This window comes from Triplophysa rosa, linkage group LG16 (assembly GCF_024868665.1).
Source record: "Triplophysa rosa linkage group LG16, Trosa_1v2, whole genome shotgun sequence".
Taxonomy (NCBI): domain Eukaryota; kingdom Metazoa; phylum Chordata; class Actinopteri; order Cypriniformes; family Nemacheilidae; genus Triplophysa; species Triplophysa rosa.
In genome coordinates, this window is record NC_079905.1 from 9613844 (window position 1) to 9639707 (window position 25864).

The 25864-nt window shown below is 41.1% G+C and overlaps 1 protein-coding gene across 10 annotated transcripts in view; it reads left to right on the forward strand.

The window, feature by feature from the left end:
• trioa (trio Rho guanine nucleotide exchange factor a) overlaps nt 1-25864 on the forward strand; it is an 86271-nt gene that overhangs the window by 54104 nt on the left and 6303 nt on the right. For 4 of the 10 annotated variants that reach the window (XM_057355424.1, XM_057355422.1, XM_057355429.1 and 1 more), the window contains 41 exons: nt 790-912; nt 1203-1394; nt 1778-1947; nt 5357-5531; nt 6019-6214; nt 6583-6749; nt 7328-7447; nt 8132-8323; nt 8484-8633; nt 8743-8857; nt 10575-10690; nt 11124-11246; nt 11319-11513; nt 11673-11788; nt 11885-11951; nt 12099-12208; nt 12300-12369; nt 12454-12543; nt 12992-13084; nt 13173-13284; nt 13360-13550; nt 13654-13755; nt 14657-14686; nt 14806-14957; nt 15089-15188; nt 15285-15528; nt 15607-15902; nt 16050-16220; nt 17659-17754; nt 18923-19071; nt 19145-19211; nt 19303-19406; nt 19541-19610; nt 19703-19792; nt 20508-20600; nt 20696-20746; nt 20831-20908; nt 20999-21190; nt 21271-21451; nt 21758-22524; nt 24265-24512. In XM_057355424.1, the coding sequence (XP_057211407.1) occupies nt 790-912; nt 1203-1394; nt 1778-1947; nt 5357-5531; nt 6019-6214; nt 6583-6749; nt 7328-7447; nt 8132-8323; nt 8484-8633; nt 8743-8857; nt 10575-10690; nt 11124-11246; nt 11319-11513; nt 11673-11788; nt 11885-11951; nt 12099-12208; nt 12300-12369; nt 12454-12543; nt 12992-13084; nt 13173-13284; nt 13360-13550; nt 13654-13755; nt 14657-14686; nt 14806-14957; nt 15089-15188; nt 15285-15528; nt 15607-15902; nt 16050-16220; nt 17659-17754; nt 18923-19071; nt 19145-19211; nt 19303-19406; nt 19541-19610; nt 19703-19792; nt 20508-20600; nt 20696-20746; nt 20831-20908; nt 20999-21190; nt 21271-21451; nt 21758-22524; nt 24265-24512 (6164 nt within the window). Of the gene's footprint in view, nt 1-789; nt 913-1202; nt 1395-1777; nt 1948-5356; nt 5532-6018; nt 6215-6582; nt 6750-7327; nt 7448-8131; nt 8324-8483; nt 8634-8742; nt 8858-10574; nt 10691-11123; nt 11247-11318; nt 11514-11672; nt 11789-11884; nt 11952-12098; nt 12209-12299; nt 12370-12453; nt 12544-12991; nt 13085-13172; nt 13285-13359; nt 13551-13653; nt 13756-14656; nt 14687-14805; nt 14958-15088; nt 15189-15284; nt 15529-15606; nt 15903-16049; nt 16221-17658; nt 17755-18922; nt 19072-19144; nt 19212-19302; nt 19407-19540; nt 19611-19702; nt 19793-20507; nt 20601-20695; nt 20747-20830; nt 20909-20998; nt 21191-21270; nt 21452-21757; nt 22525-24264; nt 24513-25864 lie in introns of those variants that run through there. The other 6 variants (XM_057355427.1, XM_057355428.1, XM_057355432.1 and 3 more) reach the window with 5 other exon arrangements.

A 25864-nucleotide genomic window follows, 5' to 3' on the forward strand; every position in this document is an offset into this window, starting at 1 on the left:
TATTTAAAAACTAATATATAAATAAATATTATAATATATAAACGTAATATAAAAATACACAAACATATTTAAATATAAGTAAATATACAAATACAAAAAAATTAAACACACAAATATATAAATATAATATAAAAACACACAAGTTAAATTGACAATGACACGTATTGTATAAATTAAGTTAAATTCCAAATAAATCTTAAAAAAAAAAAATAAACAAATACATATTTTGGTGTTAAATGTAATATAAAAGCGATAGAGAGAGTATTGCAGTGTGTGCAGCAGCATGCTTTTTTCATCCGGCTTTAGTTTGGTGTATAATTACCGTTAATGTTGCTTCTTTAAAACACTACCGCAACATCTTGACTAAAGTTCTTTGAGATTATAATTGTTAACATATAAACAGAAATACTTGCACGCAATTTTAAGTCAAGGATACCTCCCAGTCCATCATTCTTCTGTGAATTGTGTTCATAGTTGAATAGGTTCAGGGCCAGTTTATGGTGCAGAGAGGTGTTCGACTGAGAGGATGCAGAATGGATAATTCTGTGGTTGAGGGGAAAGTGTTGCCATGGAAACCACTATTCAGGTGCTGGGAATGTGATGAGAGGCAGAAAGGGAGAGAGAGACGGCACCATTAGGGGGCATATAAGCAAAAAAATCCATCTTCCATTCTGCGGTCTTGTCATGATTTCTATATTTGACTTCCATTACTGTAAACCATTTGACAGGACACATCCTCCACTGTCTCACAAATGAACTTTAGCTTTGTCTGTGTGTTCGTCTGAGCAGGTTCTCGACTGGATTGAGAACCACGGTGAGGCGTTCCTCAGTAAACACACGGGGGTGGGGAAGTCTCTGCATCGCGCCAGAGCTCTGCAGAAACGCCACGAAGACTTTGAGGAAGTTGCTCAGGTTTGCCACTCACGCCTACGCTCAAATCTTCCCATCCTTCCCTTCCCCTCCGCTTTCCTTTGAACAGGGTTTTCCTGTATTCTCCCACGCATTATTACATGTCAAGCGGAGCTGATAAGCCGCTATCTCTACCAGTTGATGTGATGCATATTCATTTTAACTAGCTGACTATTTATCCATAGAATGCACAAACAGCGAGTAAAACAAAATATACAGTAACAGAATTCAGAAGGCCCAAGACATTTTTGAGACATCATTGTAAGAAATTTGCCTGTGTATCTTTGTATCAGAATACATACACCAATGCTGACAAGCTGCTAGAGGCGGCCGAGCAGTTGGCACAGACGGGCGAATGTGACCCTGAAGAGATCTATCAAGCCGCACGTCAGTTGGAAGATCGCATCCAGGATTTTGTAAGACGTGTGGAGCAGAGGAAGGTCTTGCTGGACATGTCTGTAGCTTTCCACACTCATGTCAAAGAGGTAAAAACCAAAACCAGACAGAATTATGAATGCTCAACATCAGTCTTGAATGCAACGGAAGCCGATTTCACATCGAGTCTGAAATTTGCGTCCGAAATTTCCACACGTTAAAAAATAAATACGACCTCAAGTTGTGTCAATCACATTTGCACACTGCCTCCGATATTTTCGTCCGTCATAAAACAATTCGGTCCGGGTTCGATTTTCTGCGTTTTTCGCATCCGTCAAGCATTTTGAGTGGCCTTTTTTAACAATTCAGAGACACCGTATACAAACGAGAGCCAAATACGAAAAAACGCATACGAAAATTTCAGACTGTATGTGCAAAGACCTAATGCTGTTTGTGGATGAGAGAGATTGAGATGTTTGTCTTTTGTGTGTAGCTGTGGACGTGGCTGGAAGAGTTACAGAAAGAGCTGTTAGACGACGTCTACGCTGAGTCTGTGGAGGCCGTTCAGGATCTGATCAAGCGTTTCGGACAGCAGCAGCAGACTACTCTGCAGTTTACTGTCAATGTTATTAAAGAGGGAGAAGATCTCATTCAACAACTCAGGTGCACATGACTCATCCATCTTTTTCTATTATCGCTCTTGAACAGTTCTCATATATCACTTTTGTACTAGTACGGTTTCATTGCCCGTAAAGCTCAGGTTTTGTGCGGGAGCTGTCTTCTGGACTCAGATGCACAGCAGGATCCGGCTAGACACTGCAACAGTTTCCAGTATCAAGCAATTTGTCTGTCCCAGGGCAAGTGAATGTTTTGTATTGGCAAGTGAGAGAGAATTTTACCTGCACGAAAAATAAAAAAATAACAGTGCTTCTGAGTTATGGTCGTGGATTTGTCTGCGTCTGCACTGTAAGAGGATATAAAAGACATGAACTTCATCTCCAGAGTTGCTCTGAGAGTTTATTTTACGAGCTTTTTACTGTTTGAATGAAGCTATCGACATGCACACACTAAAACTCAAGCGTCTTCCCGACGACCCGTCAAAATAAAAGTCCCGTTAACTTGTATACTCAGATGAAAAAATACTGCAGTGTACTATAGTATTTGCTTAAGGAAATTGTAGTACCCTTGTAGTAAATTTGTAAACTGTAGTAAACACTATAGTATACTAAAGTAAGGTTCAAAATATAGTATCTTTCTCATCGCATTTTACAGTCACGTTTAGACAGAAGCTTGTTCCTTTCACACCTTGTTAGAAGAATAGTGTCATTCCTTTACTCTCTAAATACATTGCATATGTAAATATTAGCCCAGCTGTGTAGTTGCACAGGTGGACTAAAAATGTCCTGCTGTGTTCTGATTCATGCGGTACTTCGTGCATGTTGGGCGGAGGGAGCTGAGGTGCAGTCAGGCTCTACATGCTTAAACAGAAATGTAGGTAAGGGAAAGAAAGCTCGGGAGTAGAGTCTCTCTGTCCCCTTAGGCACTGCTCACTGCTCCGCTTCTAACCCCTCGCTGCTGTTCGGCTCTGCCAGATTTCATCAGCACAGCCCTCAATCCCTGAACACCAGCACCACTGCAGTGGAAACGCTCTGAAATGCTAAGATATATTCGGGGTGTTTGAAATGGTGTGATGCACTCTGTATTAAAGTTCAAATAAAAGGAAAATCACAGCGTGTCAGGTAACTGAATTTCCTCGGCTAAGCTTTTAGTACGATGGAGAAATGTGCTTTGGTCATCTATGGTGTCTGTAAACATGGCTCTCCCTCCGTGTGCTCACTCGTCCTCTAGTGTCTTATGTAAGGCTGCTTTCATAACAGCTTTGGTAATTATGCAGAGGTGATACTTAAACCCGAAGAGCCGGAGGTATAAACAGAAAGGTCCCCATCTCACACCGACACACACAAGCTCTTCAACTCATTGGCTGTTTTTTAAACCTGTTAAACTGGATTTAAGCATCACTCTTAAAACGCAGGACGTCGACATTGTATCTGTAATGTTAAGCCATCACAAACTCTGTTTATGGAGTAAAGGTGGTGGATTGGTAAAGGAATGGTTAATTTTTGGTATTATTCTATATGAAGTCCACTCCGTATGACAGGATGATGAAAGCAGGTCGCCATGGGAACAGCCTCTCTGCATTGAAACATCAATTACAACAAGAGCCTTTATTACCAGATAACAGTGATTTTACTTTATTGCACCATTTGTTTTTAATACAGTTTAAACCCACATATCCTTTGAGAGGAGATGAAAGGCCTCTTTTACTCCCCTATAGACTTTGCTATAGAAACTGTTGCGTTTTCTTCGTCTTTTTTCTGCACCCTCTTGAAAAAATTATTAAAGCTGTGCCTGATAATTAACCTTTTTAATGAAAAAAGGATAATGTTGGCATATTTTACATATTATCTCTGTAATGTGCTTGTAATCCTCTCACACGTTTCCGGATGATGCTTTAAGACCGTATAGTTTCAGTATTTTAATTATTTTAAAACTCATTAGGCCGGGCTTTTGTTTTATTAGTTAAACTTTCAGGCCTGAATTCAATTCTTGTTTCGTCCCTAATATTTGTCAGCTTTGTTTGTGTTTAAGTTCAGTATTCCGCTGAATCTTTTAACTGCATCACGATGAGGATAAGCACCATAATAAACCAGAAGTTTACTTTTTAAACTCTATAAATCTCTTTAGTGGCCGATCACACAGAACGTTTTTTTTACGTTTGAAAAGAGCCAAGAGCAGCACGCAGCGTTTTTTATGTTGCTAGGGAAAATCCGAAACCGCTGTACTGTCAGTCAATGAATATAGCGCGAGCTCTCTAGTTGCTGTTAACTGTCAGATTAGCCGAAACTTTAAAACGGGTACAAGCGAGGTGGCCGGTGCGCAAAAGGAGCGTTCTAACAGCAAAAAAACTTGTTCTGTCTGATCGTCCCTTATGCTGCTCGAGTCTGTGTTTTTTTCTGGTGCTGTTTTAGGGGAGATTCCCATTTCGTGTCTTTTGCGCGCGTAAGTTTGTTATTTTAAATGTAGACACACAAATAGGGATCGCTGCAGTCACGCCGCATCGAGATGGAAATATTTCAACTTTACAGAGTGCCGCACGCGCACTCATGTGACGAGAGAAAGTCGCGGCTCGCATTTTCCATATGGTTTTAGACGCCAAATGTGAATCGCCCCTTATGCAGACAAAACTGCATTCAGAACGACAACACAAGAATAATACAATTAGATCACTTTCATTATAATCTGTGAAAGTGTCTTCAGTAGAAATGGCCCATTATTGCTGCTCCAACCACTTTATCTTGCTTGTCTGTTTAAAATAAAATTATTTATTTTAATTAAAAAAATTCATATGAGGTGATTAGTATCCATTTTATTTATACAGTTTACATTAAAAGAACCTTTCGATGTTTAATTAATTTAGTTTGGATGATTATAGTCTAGTGATGTAGTACAGTACCTCGTCATCACCCAAAAAAGAAAATTCTTGCATCATTTATTCACCCTCATGTCATTCCAAACCTGTATGACACTACCTTCTGTGAAACACAAAAAAGATATTTTGAAAAATGTCTTGGTGCTTTTGTGTCCATACAATGAAAGTCAATGGGGTCCAATGCTGTTTGGTTACCAGCGTTCTTCACATCAGTTAAAAGACAGGAGGAAGTGCCCAACTGCTGCTATTGTTTCTTTCTAAGACACTTAACACCCATTTGTTCCAAATGTGCCCTGTTTTCACCCCACTCTCAGTCTGTGAAACAGATAAGACTCGGGATATCCAAATAAACCATTGTATCTGTGCAAACAATGTACAAATGAAGAAAAGGGAAACTAAATGCCTTACATTCCACCGGGCTCAGACTTGAATACTTAACATTCCTTAAAAATTCCTGTTTTATTACATCTTTCCCAAACCCAATATTTTAAGATGTTAACTATGTGTCTTCCTGTCTTATACACACTAATACAAATATACCTGCTGTATGTAGTAACAGCTCTTGGCCTTGTGTTTCTGCAGAGACTCGGCTATCTCCAGCAATAAGACCCCTCACAACAGCTCCATCAACCACATCGAGAGCGTCCTGCAGCAGCTGGATGAGGCTCAGGCTCAGATGGAGGAACTCTTTCAGGAGAGAAAGATCAAACTGGAGCTCTTCCTCCAGCTCAGGATCTTTGAGAGGGACGCCATTGACGTGAGTGGTGTTGTGTTTATGTTCATCGTCAGGTGTGTGGGGGACCGTGTTTAGAGGAACAGTGCTCCCAAGAATGACATTTATTAAAACATGATTATTTAGTCACATCATGTCATATAACTTGCTTTCTTTAGTGGACCGTGACAGAAATTGATTGTGGAAAATATTGGCCACTTTTTTTCATATAAAGAAAGTGAATGGGGACTCTGAGATGTTCAAAAGGAAAGACAACAACACGAGACACAGACAGTGAACATTTGAGTGAACTATTTCTTTAACTGATTGTTGATGGAAATATTGCCCTAGTTTAAGACTCCCTGATGTCTCGTATGAATAACCAGCAATTAATAAACGGCATTATTCACTACCCTAGGATGAACTGCACCTGAATATGTTTACTCTCCCACACAGACACACACACAGTCAGAGAGACTTTATGAACATCTTGCTCATTAGTAATCTCATACGGCTCTTAATTCCCATGCAGATCATCTCGGATCTGGACTCGTGGAATGAGGAGTTATCGCAGCAGATGAACGACTTCGACACCGAAGACCTGACGCTGGCTGAACAGAGACTGCAGCACCACGCTGACAAAGCGCTCACCATGAACAACCTCGCCTTCCACGTCATCCACCAGGGTCAGGAGCTCCTGCAGTATGTCAATGAGGTGCAGGCGTCAGGTAAGCAAATTTAAGAGTCAATGATCGCTAAATCACTGTCCTCTAGTCACACTAGAATAGAGCGAGACACCTCACACAGTGTTGTGATGCTAACGCTGGGAAAAGATGTGAGCGCAGGGTCATTCAGCGATCAGCGGCTGTATACCACATGTTATATAAGGTTATGTTGCCAGTGGGCAGTTTTGTGAGGGTTGAGTGGGTGTTTGAATCAGATATGCATTTGATTTTATGCCTAAAGTACACCTTCTAACGTCTCTTAAAACGGTTAAGGACGGCTTTTCTCGCAAGAGTTTTCAGTCCAGACACTCTGCATGGTGATGTGTGTGCATGCGTGTAATGTGTAAAAATGTCTCTCTCTGCTTGGCTAGGTGTTGAGCTGCTGTGTGACAGAGATGTGGACATGGCCACACGGGTTCAGGATCTGCTGGAGTTCCTGCATGAGAAACAGCAGGAGCTGGACGTGGCTGCAGAGCAGCACCGCAGACACCTGGAGCAGTGTGTGCAGCTGCGCCACCTGCAGGCGGAAGTCAAACAGGTGTGACACTCTCGCCCTCCTTAAAAATGAGAAAAAACCTTGAACCTGGAGTTTTATTTTATCATTACAAAAGAGCGCACCGTATATCAAAAGAGCAATCACTCTGCAAAAGTAAGAGATGGAATCTGTGGAAATCAAATATTAGAATTTTAAAACAAAAGTTACAGCAAAAAAATGAAGAATGAGGATTCTGCAGTTTAAACCAGGCTGGGATAACACAGATAAAGTTTTTTTTTGCCAATAATACAGTAGATATGCTAAATAATTATACTGATAAAATAATAAAATAAGAACAATATTATTGTATAATATTAAATCTAATTATGCTGATATAATAATCATACATATTAAATAATATTATTATTTTATCAAATTCAATCTAATTATGCTGATAAAATATTACATGTAAAAGAATTCAAAATAATATATATTTTTAGGTGTCTGACAATTGGACCCCACTGTTGAACAATTTGGATATAACTGTTATTTCCACAGACCTCCAACTTTAATAGACATCAATAGAGTAAAGTGTTTATTAATCTCTGACCTCTATGTGCCCGTGTGTGTGTCTGTTGCAGGTTCTGGGTTGGATTCGTAATGGCGAGTCGATGCTGAATGCAGGACTGATCACGGCCAGCTCGCTTCAAGAAGCCGAACAGCTGCAGAGAGAGCACGAGCAGTTCCAGCATGCTATTGAGGTCAGTATGCTGCGTATATGCTACACCGTCTTCCACCTGCTCACCTCATCATTCTTATCTCTTTCGCTATGTCCTTGCTCTTTCCTTCCAGTAGACTCTAAACACTTGGAAAAGTTAAAACAATAACTGTTGTAAACATGCATTAGTGCTAGCGTGCCCCTCACCCACATCCCAACAGAAAGATCGAAATAGCATCAATTCGCTTCTGTAACTTTAAGAAATAAATTAATATGTTTCTGTTTTTATTTTTGTTATTTACTTATGCGATTATCAGTTCCAAGCGCCGACTGAATGCGACCGCTGTCTCATCATGTGCTCAAACACAGACAGTCTGTTTCCTTTTCTCGTCTCTTTTAATGAAGATCAGGATAACATCAGATCTTCTGTAGCTGGACCACTATTAAGAACCTAAAGGAACAAAGGCTGTCTATCAGAGCAGTCTTCTCATTTCCTCCCGCTGTCAGGCTCCCCATCTCCGTTTTCAATACCAAAGACTTCGGTGTTCTTTAAGATAGAGGCTATGAACTGCATTCTGTACACCAGTAATAAACTATCATTTATATCTCGCCCTCTGTTGTCTCTAGCCATCTGACTCCTATCTGCCTTGCCTTTTATCTCGGTCTATTCTTGTCTGTCGCTTTAGTTGTTTGTCTTATCTGACACGCTTTTACCTTCCCTCTGCAGAAGACCCATCAGAGCGCCCTGCAGGTCCAGCAGAAAGCCGAGGCTCTCCTTCAGGCCAATCATTATGACATGGACATGATTCGAGACTGTGCCGAGAACGTGGCCTCTCACTGGCAGCAGCTCATGCTGAAGATGGAAGACCGGCTTAAACTAGTCAACGCATCCGTGGCCTTCTACAAGACCTCTGAACAGGTCGGGTGATGTGTTCGGGTCACTGATTGGGTTAATGGTGCATGAAGCGTTTAGCCAGCAGCAGTGCTTGTGTGGATCAGTACATACCCACGTCACTTATTTCGTCTCGAAACAGTGTAGAGGACATTTCATGTCGTAACACAAAATATCCCATCTGCAGGTGTGTAGTGTGTTGGAGAGTCTCGAGCAGGAATACAAGCGTGAGGAGGACTGGTGCGGCGGAGCAGACAAACTCGGACCCAACTGCGAAACCGACCACGTCAGCCCCATGATCAGCAAACACCTGGAGCAAAAAGAGGCCTTCCTCAAGGTAACACATGACCCATCTTAATCTTCATAGTCAGACTCAATCGATCCTTAGACAGTATCATTTTCAGCTGTTTTTAATCTCTCTCTCGGCTGATGTCTTTTCTTTTCAGGCGTGCACTTTAGCCAGACGAAACGCTGATGTATTCCTGAAGTACATGCACAGGAACAGTGTCAGCATGCCGGGAATGTTGAGTCACGTAAAAGCACCCGAGCAGCAGGTCAAAAGTGAGTCACAGCGTCAACTAGGCTGTTTTATGACACATGATGAATCTACACGATAACACGGGACAGTTCTGGTAATGATTTATGAATGTTACATAAAACGCAGTGTATAGGTGGTTGGTATTGCCAAACAAACCCTAGCGTAGAGAACACCCTGTCGTGGTCACATGACCTCTAAAGGTTGCGATTGACCAATCAGAACCGAGTATCTCAAAGAGCTGTATTATAAACAAGGTCATTAAACTGAGACTGCATTTGTTTCTGTATTGTTTCAAATGCTGTTCCAGTCTGTAAAGCACAAGGCCACAGATGCTGCCTCTCTGCATGTTTGCTTCTTATTTACTAGTCTTCCCTCTGCTGGCTCTCTGGGGACATGACTTGACACAGTCTGTCTGCCCTATAGGGGTTTGGTCACAGTATTTGATTTCTATTCCCAAACAGCTCTATAGCGCCATCTAGTGCTGAGAATGCACTCTACACTTTAAATGAGTTTCAGCAGCTGGCCCAGTTTGGCCCACTTTAGCCCAGTTTAGAAGGTGTGCGTTATGAACGCAGCCCTATTCTGTTCTGAGTGTGCTTTCAGTGACTCAGAAAAAGAAACTGTAAGTGGGTCAGGCCTCCGCACAAGAGATGGCAGCTTACTGCAGAACATAGGCAAAATGACTCCGCTGGGACACGTCACATTATCTTTATGCAACACATGAACATAATGATACACAATGATATATATTCTCTCTGTGCAAGTGTTCAATCTATGAAAATGCCTGATAAATGTTTGACACAAAAAATATTGCTGACTCATATTGCACTCATGGGCGTATGCAAATGACTGTCCAATAAAATGCTCTCTAGAATGAGGATGCCCCTCCCCCTATTTCCACCTACCTTTGACTAGCAATAATAAGCAGGAAGTCATGGTTAATAGCTGTAACATTAACTGTTATGTAGAGTATTGGCTGTTTTACGAAAGGGATGCGCTACAACTTCCTGTTTTAATAGAAAACATTGTAACTTTTTGCCATCTCTGTTTAAAACATGAACATTTAATGTAGTTCCTTACATGGGTTGAAGTCATTTCCTGTGAAAGACAGCTTATATAAAATGTTTATAAGCTTATAAAATATACGTATGACAGCTTTCCATTTTGAATAGGGGAGATGGTTTTAAACACTTACACTTGCTCTATAAAGGATTTTTGTTTATTTTTAACAAAAAAAGTTATGAATTGCACCTTTAAATGGGTTGGATTTTTAAAAAATTCCTTGTTACTAAAATTATTAGCATTAACTTTCTGTCCGGTCTAGTGGTTAAAGATCAAAACTGGAACTTGCAAGGCATTGCCTTTGAGCAATGTAGTAATATAATGACATTAAAGAATCTCTTAAACTCTGGTTGTGAACCAATAAATAATATTTTATTTTCTTAAAGCGACAGTTCACCCAAAAATAAAAATGCTGTCGTTATTTACTCACCCTCAAGTTGTTCTAAATTTATAATGCAAATTTTCCTAGTATGGCTGTCAATGGTGGCCAAGAACTGTTTGATTACAAGCATTCATCCAAATATCTTTGGAACAAAGAAAGACATTTATACAGGTTTTGAATTTTCATGTTTGGGGGAACTGTTCCTTTAATTCATCTTAATAATGGATTAACGCTTCTGATGCAAATGAAGTGCTGTCGTGGTTCAGAACGGTCACGTGTGTCTTTCTGATGTGTAGATATCCTAAATGAGCTGTTGCAAAGAGAGAATCGTGTCCTGCACTTCTGGACCATGAGGAAGAGAAGGCTGGACCAGTGTCAGCAGTATGTGGTGTTTGAACGCAGTGCTAAACAGGTTTGAACTCTCTTGTCTCCTCCGTCTGTTCTTTTGATCCGTCTGATTTCTCAGTTTTTCACAGCCTTAGGCAAAAATCTGAGACAGAGACTCATGACTCACTCTCTTAAATGCACCTGTACAGAGACATTATCATTAAGTCAATTACCCTTTTCATCTTCTGTGCAGATGTGTGTGTCACTCCAAGGTTTTTACATCCAGAAGTGAATTTCCTAATTTATTGTTCTGTTTGAATGTTGGAGTCCCTCCCGAAATTACATGGCATTGGTCTTGCAGCCATAAATTATAAACAGTTTTAGCCATTTGATGTTAATTATATTTAATTCAAGTAATACTATTCTTTTGTAAGGAGTGTGGCAGTTTTGGATTGTTACCAAGCCATTAAATCCATTCCCTGTTAAGCCATGCGTTAACTTTTCCTTTGTCTGTTCAGGCCCTGGAGTGGATCCACGACACAGGCGAGTTCTATCTCTCCACACACATGTCCACAGGCTCCAGCATCCACCACACGCAAGAGCTTCTGAAAGAACATGAGGACTTCCACATCACAGCCAAGGTACAACTTCACCTCACAAATGACACCTTGAGGACACCTTCAGTTCCTAAAGTTCTCTTCCTTTCTCCTCAGCAAACCAAAGAGAGAGTGAAGCTGTTGATACAGTTGGCAGATGGGTTCTGCGATAAGGGCCACGCCCATGCCGCGGAGATCAAGAAGTGGGTGACGGCCGTGGACAAACGTTACCGTGACTTCTCCCTCCGTATGGATAAGTACCGCACATCACTGGAGAAAGCCCTCGGCATCTCTTCTGATTCGAACAAAGCTGTACGTTTTTATATCTTCTTGTAATAGACCATAATTAGGTTAAACATTTTGAAGAGACTTTCATGCTCTGCAGTTATTGGCATATATCAATAAGCACATTTGGAATAAACTAATGTACAGATTGAGTCTTGAAACAAGGTGGTTTGATCTTTTTTACAGAGTAAAGACCTGCAGTTGGACATCATCCCAGCCAGTGCTCCAGGGTCAGAGGTCAAACTGAGAGACGCTGCCCATGAACTTAACGAAGAGAAGCGCAAGTCCGCCCGCAGGAAGGAGTACGTCTCGCTCTCTGTTACGCATCGATATTTAATGTGAAATACACATGTATATATCTCAATTCTTTAACCTCTTTTGTGTGTGTGTCTGTGTAGCTTTATCATGGCTGAGCTGATTCAGACAGAAAAGGCTTACGTTCGAGACCTGAGGGAGTGCATGGACGTGAGTGCTTTTTCACACTTTCTGTACATTATCAGTGCACTAAACCAAAGTCGCCTTAGGATAGACCTATGATGCATATGTGTGTAAATAGATGTGCGAATCTCTTGCCTTTTTTGAATCATGCTCGCTCTGTCTTTGTTTCCCCAGACGTATCTGTGGGAGATGACCAGCGGTGTGGAGGAGATCCCACCGGGGATCGTCAACAAAGAGCATATCATTTTTGGTAACATGCAGGACCTCTATGAGTTCCACCACAAGTAAGTTTACTTTTATTATAACAAAAAAAATTCTGAAAGTATGTGGGCTGGTATGAAGTGGTTTAATCACTTATCTGTTTCTTTCCATCAGTATTTTCCTCAAAGAACTGGAGAAGTATGAGCAGCTTCCTGAAGATGTGGGTCACTGTTTTGTGACTTGGGTAAGCAGATGTTTTTAAAGTAACTGCATCAGTTTCTTTCAGATAAGGCTTATTACAATGCCTCTCTTCATCATCTTTATGCAGGCCGATAAGTTCCAGATGTATGTGAACTACTGCAAGAACAAACCAGACTCCACTCAACTTATACTTGAGCATGCTGGAGGATACTTTGATGTGAGAATTTCTTTACATTTCTTTAATTAATACTACTGTAAATGTGTCGTTTTAATCATCAGGTGTAGTTTTAACAAATTTCTGTCTTTTAGTTTGTTCCATGACCGAATTTTCTAAATATATTTTGTAATATATGTATTTTTTTTATGTTAACCTTCAGGGTGGGGGCAGTCTTTTAGCCACGCCCCTTTGCCAAAATGTCTATCCCAGATAGCAAAGATAATTGATTTCATGTTGAATTAGTGTTGAGAATAACAAATTCACAATTGATTAAATTTTAAATTTATTTTGCTACAATTAATTATTATTACAAGGATAAAAATAATGTATAACTATTGGTCTCATGGCTTGATGCAAATGAATTACTGTTCATTCTCAACGCACACACTGGTTTGAATCCTTATTGTTAAACTTAAACATTCGAATTTGGTTTTCCATCCTGTTGCAGGAGATCCAGCAGAGGCATCGCCTGGCAAACTCCATCTCTTCATACCTCATCAAACCTGTGCAGAGAATAACCAAGTACCAGCTGCTTCTCAAGGTAAACGTGTATCGGATCTGCGCGCAGAATTGCACAGTTGCAATCAAATTACTTCTTTAAACATAACGCGAGATGTTTGCGTTTGTAGGAGCTCCTCACGTGTTGTGAGGAAGGCAAAGGTGAAATCAAAGACGGACTTGAAGTCATGCTTAGCGTTCCCAAGAGAGCCAATGACGCCATGCACTTGAGCATGCTTGAAGGTGAGTAAACACCGATACAAAAACTCACATATGACAGAATATGAAGAGGTCTTTAATCACAGTGAATGTCTGTAGGGTTTGATGAGAACATTGAGTCCCAGGGAGAGCTGATCCTGCAGGAGGCCTTCCAAGTGTGGGATCCCAAGACCCTGATCCGTAAAGGACGAGAACGTCATCTCTTCCTCTTCGAGATGTCACTTATCTTCAGCAAAGAGGTTAAAGACTCCAATGGCAGGAGCAAGTACCTGTACAAGAGCAAGCTGTTTGTAAGTATCAAGTGAAGTTGCAGTTGGAAGGTTCAAAGCTCAACAGTGAATATTTCAATAGCGGATCTGATTGTTTTAAATGTTTTGTTCTGTCCGATTGCAGACCTCTGAGCTGGGCGTTACTGAACATGTGGAAGGAGATCCATGCAAATTCGCTCTTTGGGTAGGACGGACCCCAACCTCAGACAATAAGATTGTCCTCAAGGTAAAAATGTTTATCTCGCTTTTCTTTCTTTTGCTAGCTCTCTTTCTCCCTATCTCAAAGCATGCCATTGTTTGCTTCAGCGTTCTCCTGTGTATCTCTGTAGCTTGTCTCTTTTGTACTTTTTAACTGAGTATAAGGTGGAACTGTGTAGTGCGGATGCTGTCGTGTTGACTTCTTTCTAAACTTTGGATGCATTATAGGTATCACATTTTTTCAATGGTCCTTCGTTTCATGTTTGCTAAAAGTCCAAATGTGAGTATTTTACTGCAGACAGATAAGGTTGACAGCCAGATACAGGTTGTCAACAGCATACTGTAAGATACCACAGAAGGAATGAAATCTCACCCCTCACTTCAAACAATACAAGCAAAAAATAAATAAACGTGCAACCCGCAAAACTTTGACTGTGCATTATGAAGGAAAAACTCACTTTTCTTAACTGCATGTTTCTAAAGTGTAAGAAAAACAAAACGCCAAGAAGAATCTCTGTGGCTTGCTGATGGCTTGGCTTCTGTCTTACAGTAGATGTTAACTGACTGCATGCTGCTTTCAACTGTGGGGCTACTGTAACTTTATATGATGTTTGTCATATGAGCCAAACAAAAAATAGCTTTTAAGTTAAAAAATATTATAATTAAAATACATTACATACATATTGCACATTTTTGAAAATCAAAAGAAATTAAAGTGTACTTTTAAATTTGAATAATTTGTTGATCTGTGTAACAGTTATAAATAGCAGCTGCGCACAACACTGCAGAATTTTTCAACATTGGCTCTAAATGTTTACAAAAATATTCCTAACGTTGTCCACGTGTCCCTGGCCACTGTCTCATGCACTATAATATTTGACACTTTATAAAACAGTAAAACCTTGTATATTTTTATATTTTGAATTAAGCTAAGTCAGGGATGCAAACATGGATCTATGGTGAGTATGTCCACACGCTGACAGTTAACTCACCCTTAGTTCACCATAGAAAGTAAGTTTATATTTTTATCCAACTTTGTGTTTTTCTCTCTTTTCTGTTTCCACACACAAACACGCAGGCCTCCAGTATTGAGAACAAACAGGACTGGATAAAACACATCCGTGAAGTGATTCAGGAGCGCACCGTGCACCTGAAGGGGGCGCTAAAGGAGCCCATCCACATCCCCAAACCCTCCACGACCAAACACAAGGGTCGCAGGTACACCCCCAGGCCAGTGAAACTTTATTTTTATCCTCGTACTCTCATATAAAGTTGCTTCTCCCTCACATGTTCTTAGTGTGTGTAGTCATTAAGCTCTTAAGATCAAAAGTTCATTTCTGTGTCTCTGTTTGTATTCGCAGAGATGGAGAGGATTTGGATAGTCAGGGTGACGGCAGCAGTCAGCCAGACACCATATCACTGGCCTCACGAACATCTCAAAACACGCTAGACAGCGACAAGGTGAGGATACATCTCCTCCACGCGATAACAATGCTTAATACTCGAGCAGAGAAATGTTTCTGTTCATAGGTTGAACTGTATTTTTCTTTTTGTCAGTTGTCTGGTGGCTGTGAGCTGACAGTAGTGATCCACGACTTCATGGCCGGTAACAGCAACGAGCTGACGGTGCGGCGGGGACAGACGGTGGAGGTCCTGGAGAGGCTCCACGATAAACCCGACTGGTGCCTGGTGCGCACCACGGACCGCTCACCCGCCCTGGAGGGCCTGGTGCCCTGTGCCGCGCTCTGCATCGCTCACTCCCGCAGCAGCATAGAAATGGAAGGAATCTTCAACCACAAAGGTTGGAAAATGTCTAATGTGCTTCTCCAATGTTATCTGTTCACAAAAATCATGAGCTTTAATCTCTTTTCTTTTTTAGATGCTCTCTCGGTTTGCAGTAATGATGCCATCTTGCCAGGCTCATCTGCCACTCTCCAGCCAGGTCACGTGATGGGCTCCCACAGTTCCCCTGGGCCGAAGCGCCCTGGAAACACATTACGGAAATGGTTGACCAGTCCTGTGAGAAGACTCAGCAGTGGTAAAGCCGACGGCCATGTGAAGAAGCTGGCGCACAAACACAAGAAGAGCCGTGACGTCAGAAAGAGTGCAGAAATAGGATCACAGAAAGACTCTGATGATAGTGCCGCCACACCCCAGGATGAGACGCTGGAGGAGGTTCGGGCACTCTCTGTTTGTACTTCCTGTCTGCCATATGTTTTAGGCCTTCCAGAAGAAAATGACTTTGTTGATTCGTTCAACTTTCTGCATGCAATTCTGTGTATGTGTCCTAAGCGATTGTTTTTTTACCTCAAATGTAAACAGAGGGTCCGTAATGAGGGTCTTAGCAGCGGGACACTCTCCAAGTCTTCATCATCGGGCATGCAGAGCTGTGGAGAGGAGGAGGGAGAAGAAGGAGCCGACACTGTGCCTCTTCCTCCACCCATGGCCATCCAACAACACAGTCTCCTTCAGCCGGACGCGCAGGACGACAAGGTGAGACGGCCCGCAACAGACCAGGTCTGTGGACGGGATAATGGAGGGTGGTTGGTGTGAGAGTTTTTTGTTTATTCTTGTTTTTATTGATTTTGAGTTTTGTTTTATTGTTAGTTGCTTTAGGTGACCTTTAAACCCTTAACCTTGTTAGAGATCTTCCACAAACCTGTTCACAGCTTCTGTGTGCCAAACTCTTTACTATCAACACCTCGTTCATGCAATCTTTATGATTTGATCATTGGATATCTACTGATCACAAAGCATGTGACCATTTCCCAAATTTGTATTAAATATATTTATATCTTTAGGACAATGGCCACGAAACGTTTAACTGCTCCGCTTATAGCTGAGCTCATCCCTGCTCCAGAACAGCTTGTGACACTAATTTGTTTTTCTCTTTTGTTTTCTTTGGCCTGTATTGTTTGCCATAGCATTACGTTGATTTGTGTCCTGTCTTTGTTTTATCTCAGTTCCCATATCTCTCCATCTGATTCCTCCCTTTCTGGTCTCCCTCCTTTCATAGAATTTTGCATTGCTTTCTATTCCCATAACCCTCTGCTTTTCTAAAGACGAGAGACCCCTTTCTTTCTACTTTAATTTGCTGTGTATTTTGGTTCTCGCTTTTGTTGGTAGAGCCGTAGAAGTTGAGCACTTCCTGAGAACCGCTGTAGACTTCCTGTTTCTAAGTAGTGTTCTTCTAGACGCTGGCATTTAGACGAAATTTTGTACTTCTGTTGTTTAAATCCGGCTGATTTAAACTGGGAAGCACTCATCTTTCATTTCTCTATTTTCACCGTGTTGTATTATGATTTAGTTCCACCTCTCTATATATTTTTTACCTTCATTTGATTGTCATCAAATCTAATGTGCTGATTTTTAACCTGACTGGCTTCCTCAAACGTTCCAAAATGCAGGAAGGGAAACAAGTGTGTAGGTTATACGTGGGCATCAATGTCAAAGATCCGTGATTCTGTAGAAAGAGGGTCATGTGCCTTACGGTGACTCCACCCTTCACTCTTAACCTTTTTAACCAACCCTCCAAACCCCGCCCATTCACCCCCCACCCCCCTCCCCTCTGTGCTTACCCCTCATTATCCACTCTGCTGTCTGATTGGCCTGTAAAAGCTTAGCAGACCCGAGGCCACTCCCAGACACAAATTGGAAAGTCTGGAAGGCACAGCAAGGGTGAGACTTTCTGCTGGATTTCCCATTTCTTTCTATTTGATTCATGTTTTTGAGTAATTAAGAGTAATGTAAAGACACACGTCATCAAGAGAAGCTATAGTAAACTGAAACCAGCGTTAAATGTCCTCGATACCAATAAGATAAGACCATAAGTATGTGCCTGAATGATTCGTGATCACGCTTTAGCTCCACATTCTCTTCTGTGTCTTTCGGTGTGGCTCTTTTCCCGCTTTCACTCTCTTTATCTCTGCAGACCTCCTCTCGTCTCTCCGTCCGCCCCTCCAGCTCTGAGACCCCCAGCGCTGCTGAGCTAGTCAGTGCTATTGAGGAGCTGGTCAAAAGCAAGATGGTAAGCTGGCATGTCTGAACACATGTACAGCAACGATATAGACTATAGAGTGCCGCAGGGAAGCCGAATTCTTGTAGGCCAACCCAGAAGTTAGCGTCGCACTGGTTCCCTCGACCAAAGGCGTATGGGATTTTTCCCATAGATGTTTGAAAGATCGCAAAAAATAAAGGATGTAAAAGATTGTGGCACTTGCACGTTTTGTCTCGCAAGTTAATCTTTGCAAACTGTCACAACATTTGTTACTTTTGAAGCCTAAATACAATCGCCAGTGGTATGAAGCTCTCATGAGGCTAAAAACAGACTAGACTACGGTCATTCGATATCACAACCACCAAGCCAACTTTATTGAAAACATGTTTTCTGGCCACGTTGCATTATTTATGATGACGTTTAATGTCCTCGACATTGATGTCTGTAGTCGCATTTAGCAACGTGTTAGCAACCGCTGTATTCAAGAAATGCTCGGAGGCATTGACAGAGAGAGAGAGTTGCGTCAACTTCGTTGACTCCAGTGGAACCGTTTTTTCACAGCGATGGCGGTTCATGGAGGCTCTCAAAAGTTCCTGGAAGTTACTAGTAACTAAACAGAACGATTGTGACACACTTTAAACCCATTTAAAGACGTAAATCATTTAATGAATGAGAAAATGAACGAAATAAAGCATTTAAAGAGAAAACATAACTTCCTGGAACTATCCGAAGGCTCCAATGATCAAGTGACACGCGAATATTTTGAACTTCCGTTGTCGCGGCTCTCAACGGCTCTGCACATGGTAAAGATTTAAACAAAATCACGTACGGGTTATAACTGGTGTGTTTTGTCGTGGAATAAAACGTGAAGGTGTTGTTCACCACAGATCTTATTTCAGGCATTTAGCCAAAAATCTGTTTTCAGGGCGATGGAACCGGAAATGCTACAATGCTAACTCGCTTTCATGTTTCGCATACAAAAACACGTCATCCCTGCGGCAACCTATAGTGACTCCGAAGAGTTGATACACAAGTCGTCTCCTAAATCTCCCCATCAATGTCACAGCACTTTCTGTGACCGATTGTCTGAAAAACGCACTGTAAAATAGCGCTATGTATTGGACCGTTAGCATGCGGGTGTGGCGTCTGAATCTGAGACAAATATACAAGTAACACTTAGTATGTGATGTCCACATAGGCTCTGGAGGACAGACCCAGCTCTCTGTCAGTGGAGCAGGCCGACAGCAGCAGCACTTCCTTCAACCCTTCTGATAACTCCCTACTGTCATCATCCTCCCCGATTGACGAGATAGAGGAGCGCAAGACCGGCTTCCTCAAGAGACGGCAGTACGTTATTAGTCCCTCTTCTTCTCTTTATCATTTATTGTCAGTGTAACACGTCCTTTATATATTTCTTTAGCTACGTCCTATTGGAACTGGTGGAGACCGAGAGGGACTATGTGAGGGAGCTCGGTCTGGTCGTTGAGGTGAGTGAATCTGGATGTTGAGGTGGATTGTGTAATAATAGTGGTTAGATATGTAGGGAATAAATGTGAATGCTGTGACGTGTGTGTGCAGGGCTACATGACCAGGATGAGAGAAGATGGAGTTCCGGATGACATGAAAGGAAAAGACAAGATTGTGTTTGGCAACATTCAGCAGATATATGACTGGCACAGAGAGTATGTGTCCAATTCACTATGAAGTATATTCATGGTTTAATATTATATGAATAAACACACTGACGTTTTATGTATTGGCGGCTCATTAATATCAGCCATTTAAAAAAACTAACAACAATCATTTGCTGTTTTAGTTTCTTCCAGGGAGAGCTTGAGAAGTGCCTTGAGGACCCGGATCGTCTGGGTCCTCTTTTTCTCAAACACGTATGTGCTTCCAGCTTTTCAAACACTTATCTCTTGTTACGCAAGCAGGTCTTTATTATTGTATGAGCGTAATAACTCTTCGTGTCTTTCAGGAACGGAGGCTGCACATGTATGTTGTTTTCTGCCAGAACAAACCCAAATCTGAACACATTGTCTCAGAGTACATCGACACTTATTTTGAGGTGTGTACCTAAAGTCTTTCATCTGCATTTATGCTTGTTGAAAAGCTTATATTATCTTACACAATGTTTGCATTTATTTAGAGTGTAGTTTGGTCAATACTTATTTACTTACACAATAATATTAGTTCTGTCAAAACGATTAATGATTAGGGCTGTCAACTGATTAATCACATCCAGAATAAATGTTTTTGTTTACACAATATGTCTGTATACTGTGCATATTCATTTTGTATTTTTAAACACATTCAGTACATATATACATATTTAGGAACTATTTACATGTGTTTATTTATATTTACCAATAATTTTAATTGTATATAAATGTTTATGAATTCTTATATGTTTCTTAAATATATGCATGTATGTGTGTGTTTTTATAAATACAAAATTAATATGCACAGTACAGACATATATTATGTCAACACAAACTTTAAACACAAACGTATATAAACTATAATATATAATATAATATGTGTGTTTGTGTGTGTATTTAAATATAACTTGCGTTATTTAAATAAAATATATTACTCATATTTAAAAAATATATATACATGTCAAGTATGTTATGTGTATATAATTATATTTCTAAATTAAGCCAATAAACGTATATAAGCACAAACATTTATTTTGGAATCAATCACAAAATAATATACATACAGTATTATGTGTTTGTCTTTTGTTGTAAACAAAGCTCTTGTTTGTGTGCGTCTTGCAGGATCTAAAGCAGCATCTGGGTCACAGGATTCAGATCACTGATCTTCTCATTAAACCTGTGCAGAGGATCATGAAGTACCAGCTGCTGCTGAAGGTTTGTCCGGCTCATCCACCAGTTCTCTTCGCTTTAATCAGCAGAGATGTTGATGTGGTCCATTCTTATGTTATCCCTGTGTGGTTTGTTTCCAGGATTTTCTCAAACTCTCCAAAAAAGCTGGATTGGATTCAGTAGAACTGGAGGTTAGACTTTTTTAGTACTATTATATCATCATACATTTTTGTATTGGAAATATGCATTCAGACTGTGATGTTCACGTGTTGTAGAATGCAGTTGAGATCATGTGCATCGTACCAAAAAGATGCAACGACATGATGAATGTTGGACGACTCCAGGGTTTTGATGTAAGATCAACACATGCATTCATTTTTTGTTTTGTTCATTTTCAGTTATTTGATTTACGTTGAACACATCTGACGTTCTGTTTCTCTCAGGGTAAGATCATTGCTCAGGGCCGTCTTCTACTGCAGGACACATTCATGGTGGCCGAACCGGATGGAAGCCTGCTGAACAGGATGAAGGAGAGAAGAATCTTCCTCTTTGAACAGATTGTCATCTTCAGTGAACCTTTAGATAAAAAGAGAGGGCTCTCCATGCCCGGATACCTGTATAAGTACAGCATCAAGGTATTTCATATCAGATTACTTGATAAACAACAAATGAAAGCGTGCATGAAGCAAGTTAAACCGTATGTTTGTGTGCACAGGTGAGCTGTCTTGGTCTAGAGGACAATGTGGACGGTGACCCATGTAAATTCGTGCTGACCTCCAGGACGTCCAATGGCAGCACAGAGACTTTTATCCTGCACTCGAGCCATCCTGGAGTACGACAGGTCTGGATGCTTCAAATCAGTCAGATACTGGAGCATCAGCGCAACTTCATCAACGGTACTGCACTTACTTGCATATTATAAACCCTTATGTTTTGAGGAGATTTCTCACAAATTTGTATACCCTCATGTTGTTCAAAATCTGTATGCGACTCATTCTTCTGTGGAAAACAAATGAAGACTTTTTGAGAAATGTCACAGTAGTTTTTTTGTCCATATAATTGAAGGCAATTGGGGCCAACGTTGTTTGGTTACCAACATTCTTTAAAATATCTTCTTTTGTGTTCTGCAGAAGAAAGTAAGTCTTTTAAAATGACATGAGGGCGAATACATGATAAAAGATTTTTATTTTTCCCCTCTGTAGCGCTCACATCTCCCGTCGAGTACCAGAGGAACCATCTGGACGGACCTGGTGTTTCGGCAAGCAATGTTCAGGCTGGATGCGTTGGGGGTCAGATCACGGCCCCAGGAGGCATTGGAGTGGCCCCGGCTGGGTCGGGTTCCCGCTCCCGCCCCTCCCGTATCCCCCAGCCCTCCCGCCTGCCTCAACCACTCCGTCACCACTCACCCGCTCTGGGGCCCGGAGCCCATGAGCCCGATGGCCCCGACAAAATATCAGGTACGTCCTCAAGACCTCTCTCCAGGGGTCCCTCACCCTGTAGCACCACAGATCCCGATCCGGCCCGAGACCCCCCAAAATCGAAGGTTCCTGGGAGCCTTCACCATAAACAGACGGATTCTGATGGCAAAGATGGAGTCTCACCGGCTCAGCTCCCGCGAGCCACCGTGGCCCCGCTAGCTCTGGTCAAACCCAGGCCCGGCACTATCTCACCCATGGCTTCTCCACTAGCTACACCAGCTTTCAAAGACTCCATCCCGCCCTGCAGTCCCGGGCCAAAGACAGGTGGGGGTTCCACGCCATCCTCCTCCAATTTGTTTTGGGGCGCCATTCCCGCCTCCCCGGCCAGTAGACCCGTTTCCTTCACGTTCCCCGGGGAAGCGGGCGACTCCCTGGGCCGACAGAATCAGACCCAAAGCCACCGGCACTCCACCCACAGTAAAGATGCAGATCGCATGAGTACCTGCTCTTCTGCCAGTGAGCAATCTGTCCAATCCACCCAGAGCAATGGGGTAAGAGACACATCCTCCAGTCGTGGCCAAGCACAACGCTTCAGCTGCTCTCAGCACCTGTTTTCCCCTCATGAATGACTCTCTAACCCACCTGGACTCTGTCTGATTTCTGCTTCTAACCTGGTTTCTACTCTCTGGATCTTCAACAAATCCTTGCTCTGCATCTCAGATATCTAACACAGTTCTGCTTCTGGCCAAACACTAACTTCAGTTCATATGTTTGTTTATGGAATTGTAAAACAAGTCTTCTTTCAATTCTCTGTACGAGTACTCTGGGTTCTGTACAGGAACTGTTTTGTCCTTAGCTAGTTTAAGAACTAACACTTTTAATCGCTAACACAAGAAACACCGTTGGACATTTTGACTGTCTACCATGTGAACTATTTCTGAGTTTTAGATATGTCCTATCTTTTTAACTAAATAACTAACAAGGAATCTTGTCTAACTCTTTTCTTATTTTTTGTGATACTCATTTTGTACTCATAAAGGTCTTTATTGCAGTGCACTTGCAGGGTCAAGTAAACTGTAGAAAACTGGTAGAACTTAATGGAACATGAGAGTTGATACATACTGTACACCAGGGGTTCCCAAACTTTTCAGCTCACGGTCCCCAAAATAACAGTGCCAGTGACTCGAGACCCCCACTATCCTCGGAGGTGATTAAAGTATACAAACTTTGCGTGCAAATGTGCATATGCACTTATTAGGTCTATCCAAGCGTGCGCATAATGATAACAAAAAAGAACGCAGTCTAACATAATATTATTTTATAGTAATTTACTCATTACTTTACTCGAATACTTATACATAAACCATGATTTATTTAAAACTATTACTACAGATGGTCAAATTTCATCAAACTGATTCGAGTGCTTATGGATGTCCTCTTTATGCAAACGCCGGCTTCTTCTCTTCGTACCTGAGGTCGATGGCCTTTCTTACTGCGGCGCTTCTCCGCCCTCCTCCGCTGGCCTCCCTGCATTGTCTTTGGTCGATATTAACCAACGTTACATTTCGACAAATAAAAATATCCTAAACTTAATCCCTGAAAAATAATCTGCGTGCACATATGGGAATGTTTAACGTGGTGCTGTAAATCGACTTGCTGCACCTAGCCTAATGCGGTTGCTAATGTCGTTAATGTGATGTCTTCTCAGGGGTCAGGATCGAGGGGAAGGAAATTCGAACGGCTGATGGCTTTTCATTTTAATGGTTTTATTTTTAACTTTACTAATATTTTATATACTTATTGATGAAATACGCTAATAATAAAAAATATATTTCTGGAATTCATTTTGTGACCCTGCCCTCGTGGCCTTGCGACACCCACCGGGGGTACTTTGGGAACCCCTGCTGTACACTACGATTCAATAGCTCAAAAGTGTCACTTTTATATTATTTCTACATATTAAAGTAATTGTTAACTCATCAAAACTATAGAAAAACACACATGTAACTGAAAATTATTGTGACTAAAAAACATATAATCTTCAATGTAGTTTCACTTTGCATTTTAGATTCTTTGATGTGTATGTTCCTATCTATGCTGGTCTCATATTGCCTGCTTTTTCTTCTTTTTTTAGTCAGTGTCATTCATTTTAAAAACATTTTATTGAATAAAATGTTAGTTGTAATGAAAGAATACACTAAAGGTCTCTTTGTAGCAGTTGGATTTGTGTTAAATCTATGTAGTGTATCTGTTTCTAACACCAGTGTGTGTTCCTGTGTGTGTGTCCACAGAGTGAAAGCAGCAGCAGCATTAACATCTCCACCATGTTGGTGACTCAGGACTATGTGGCTCTTAAAGAGGATGAGATTAATGTAAGTCAAGGGGAGGTAGTACAGATTCTGGCCTCCAATCAACAAAACATGTTTCTGGTGTTCCGCGCCGCCACCGACCAATCCCCAGCTGCCGAGGGCTGGATCCCCAGTTATGTGCTGGGCCACACCTCCGCCGTTATCCCTGATATATCAGAGGCAACTATTAAGTAAGAACTCCTTAAGTAACACCTTAACACGCACACACACACACACACACACACACACACACACACACACTGATGCAGTTCTAATATAAATACTGCAATACTGACCTCTAGTGGTTTCATACAACACCCTTTTTTTTCCAAGTTGGATACTGAACATTGTATGATATAATAACATGTACGAGAACTTAGTAGAATGAAGTGTATAATTATGTAAATAATGAAGTGTAATTGGGTTGTTGACAAATATACTGTGCATGTGTGACAGCAAAAATGTAGATAAAAAACTAAAAAAGATAAATCTCTGTTATGCTATTTCGTATTGTAAATATACACATGGATTAAAGTTCTCCGTCGCTACGACGGATTTCCGTCAATTGCAGAGTTCCAGCTTGTCCTTAATGTCTTAAATTCACTTTTCATAATGTTGTTAACCCTTTGACGCGTGCGATCACACCGGTGTGATTAGAACATTACGCGCTTTGGCTGGCACTGAGCCAGAGACAGACTCGGTCACATATCACAACTACGCAGTGCTTTCAACCACATAATGTTTAATTTAGGCTTCAGACATATACACGTGCCTACAAGCACAAAATACATTTAGAGATTGTCTATATTGCGGCAATAACAATCTACTCAAATCTAATTTGACGGATGTGTTTTATTCACATCAGACACAGCATCTGCAATGTAAGGAACTGTTAAGATCACTCAATTCTTCTACCAGTTCACCAGGCACTTACGTTTGTGTTTTTAAGAGAAGTGGATGAATTCACGTGATGTAATTCCGACAGATCTCAGACCGCGGCAGAAACAAACATGGCGGCGCCCGCTTATAGCTCAACTAACGCGATCCATTATAAAAGTGTTTAAACAACAAAACACATTCACATGCACATATTTTCCAATCGGAATGTCAGATATTTCATGACATAGTTAACAGTTTTAATTTTTTTTGAGTAAAATAATGTAAAAGCAATGCATCATTCATACTGCTGTGGCTTTGCGGTGTGTCACATGATAAGCAGTGCCGCGTCGCCATGGAAATGTTAAAGTGATAGGCTACCTTCTTAACGGTCACCTTGGAAAAGCTAGTCAAACACTCTAACTAGTCACTGTAGCTTGTCAAACACTCTAACTAGTCACTGTATCTTGTCAAACACTGAAACGGGTGTCAGGTGTAGCCAAGCTTCAGGAATATGGTTTCTGAAGGCAGAAAAAGTGAAAAGCACTCTGGAGACAAATACAAACAAAATTGTTGGTCTTAAGTGGTGCTTTTATTTTGTTCTTTTTTCTGTTAATTATTAAGAGTTTCAGAAAACATTGTTTGGTCTCATAAGATAAATTAAAAA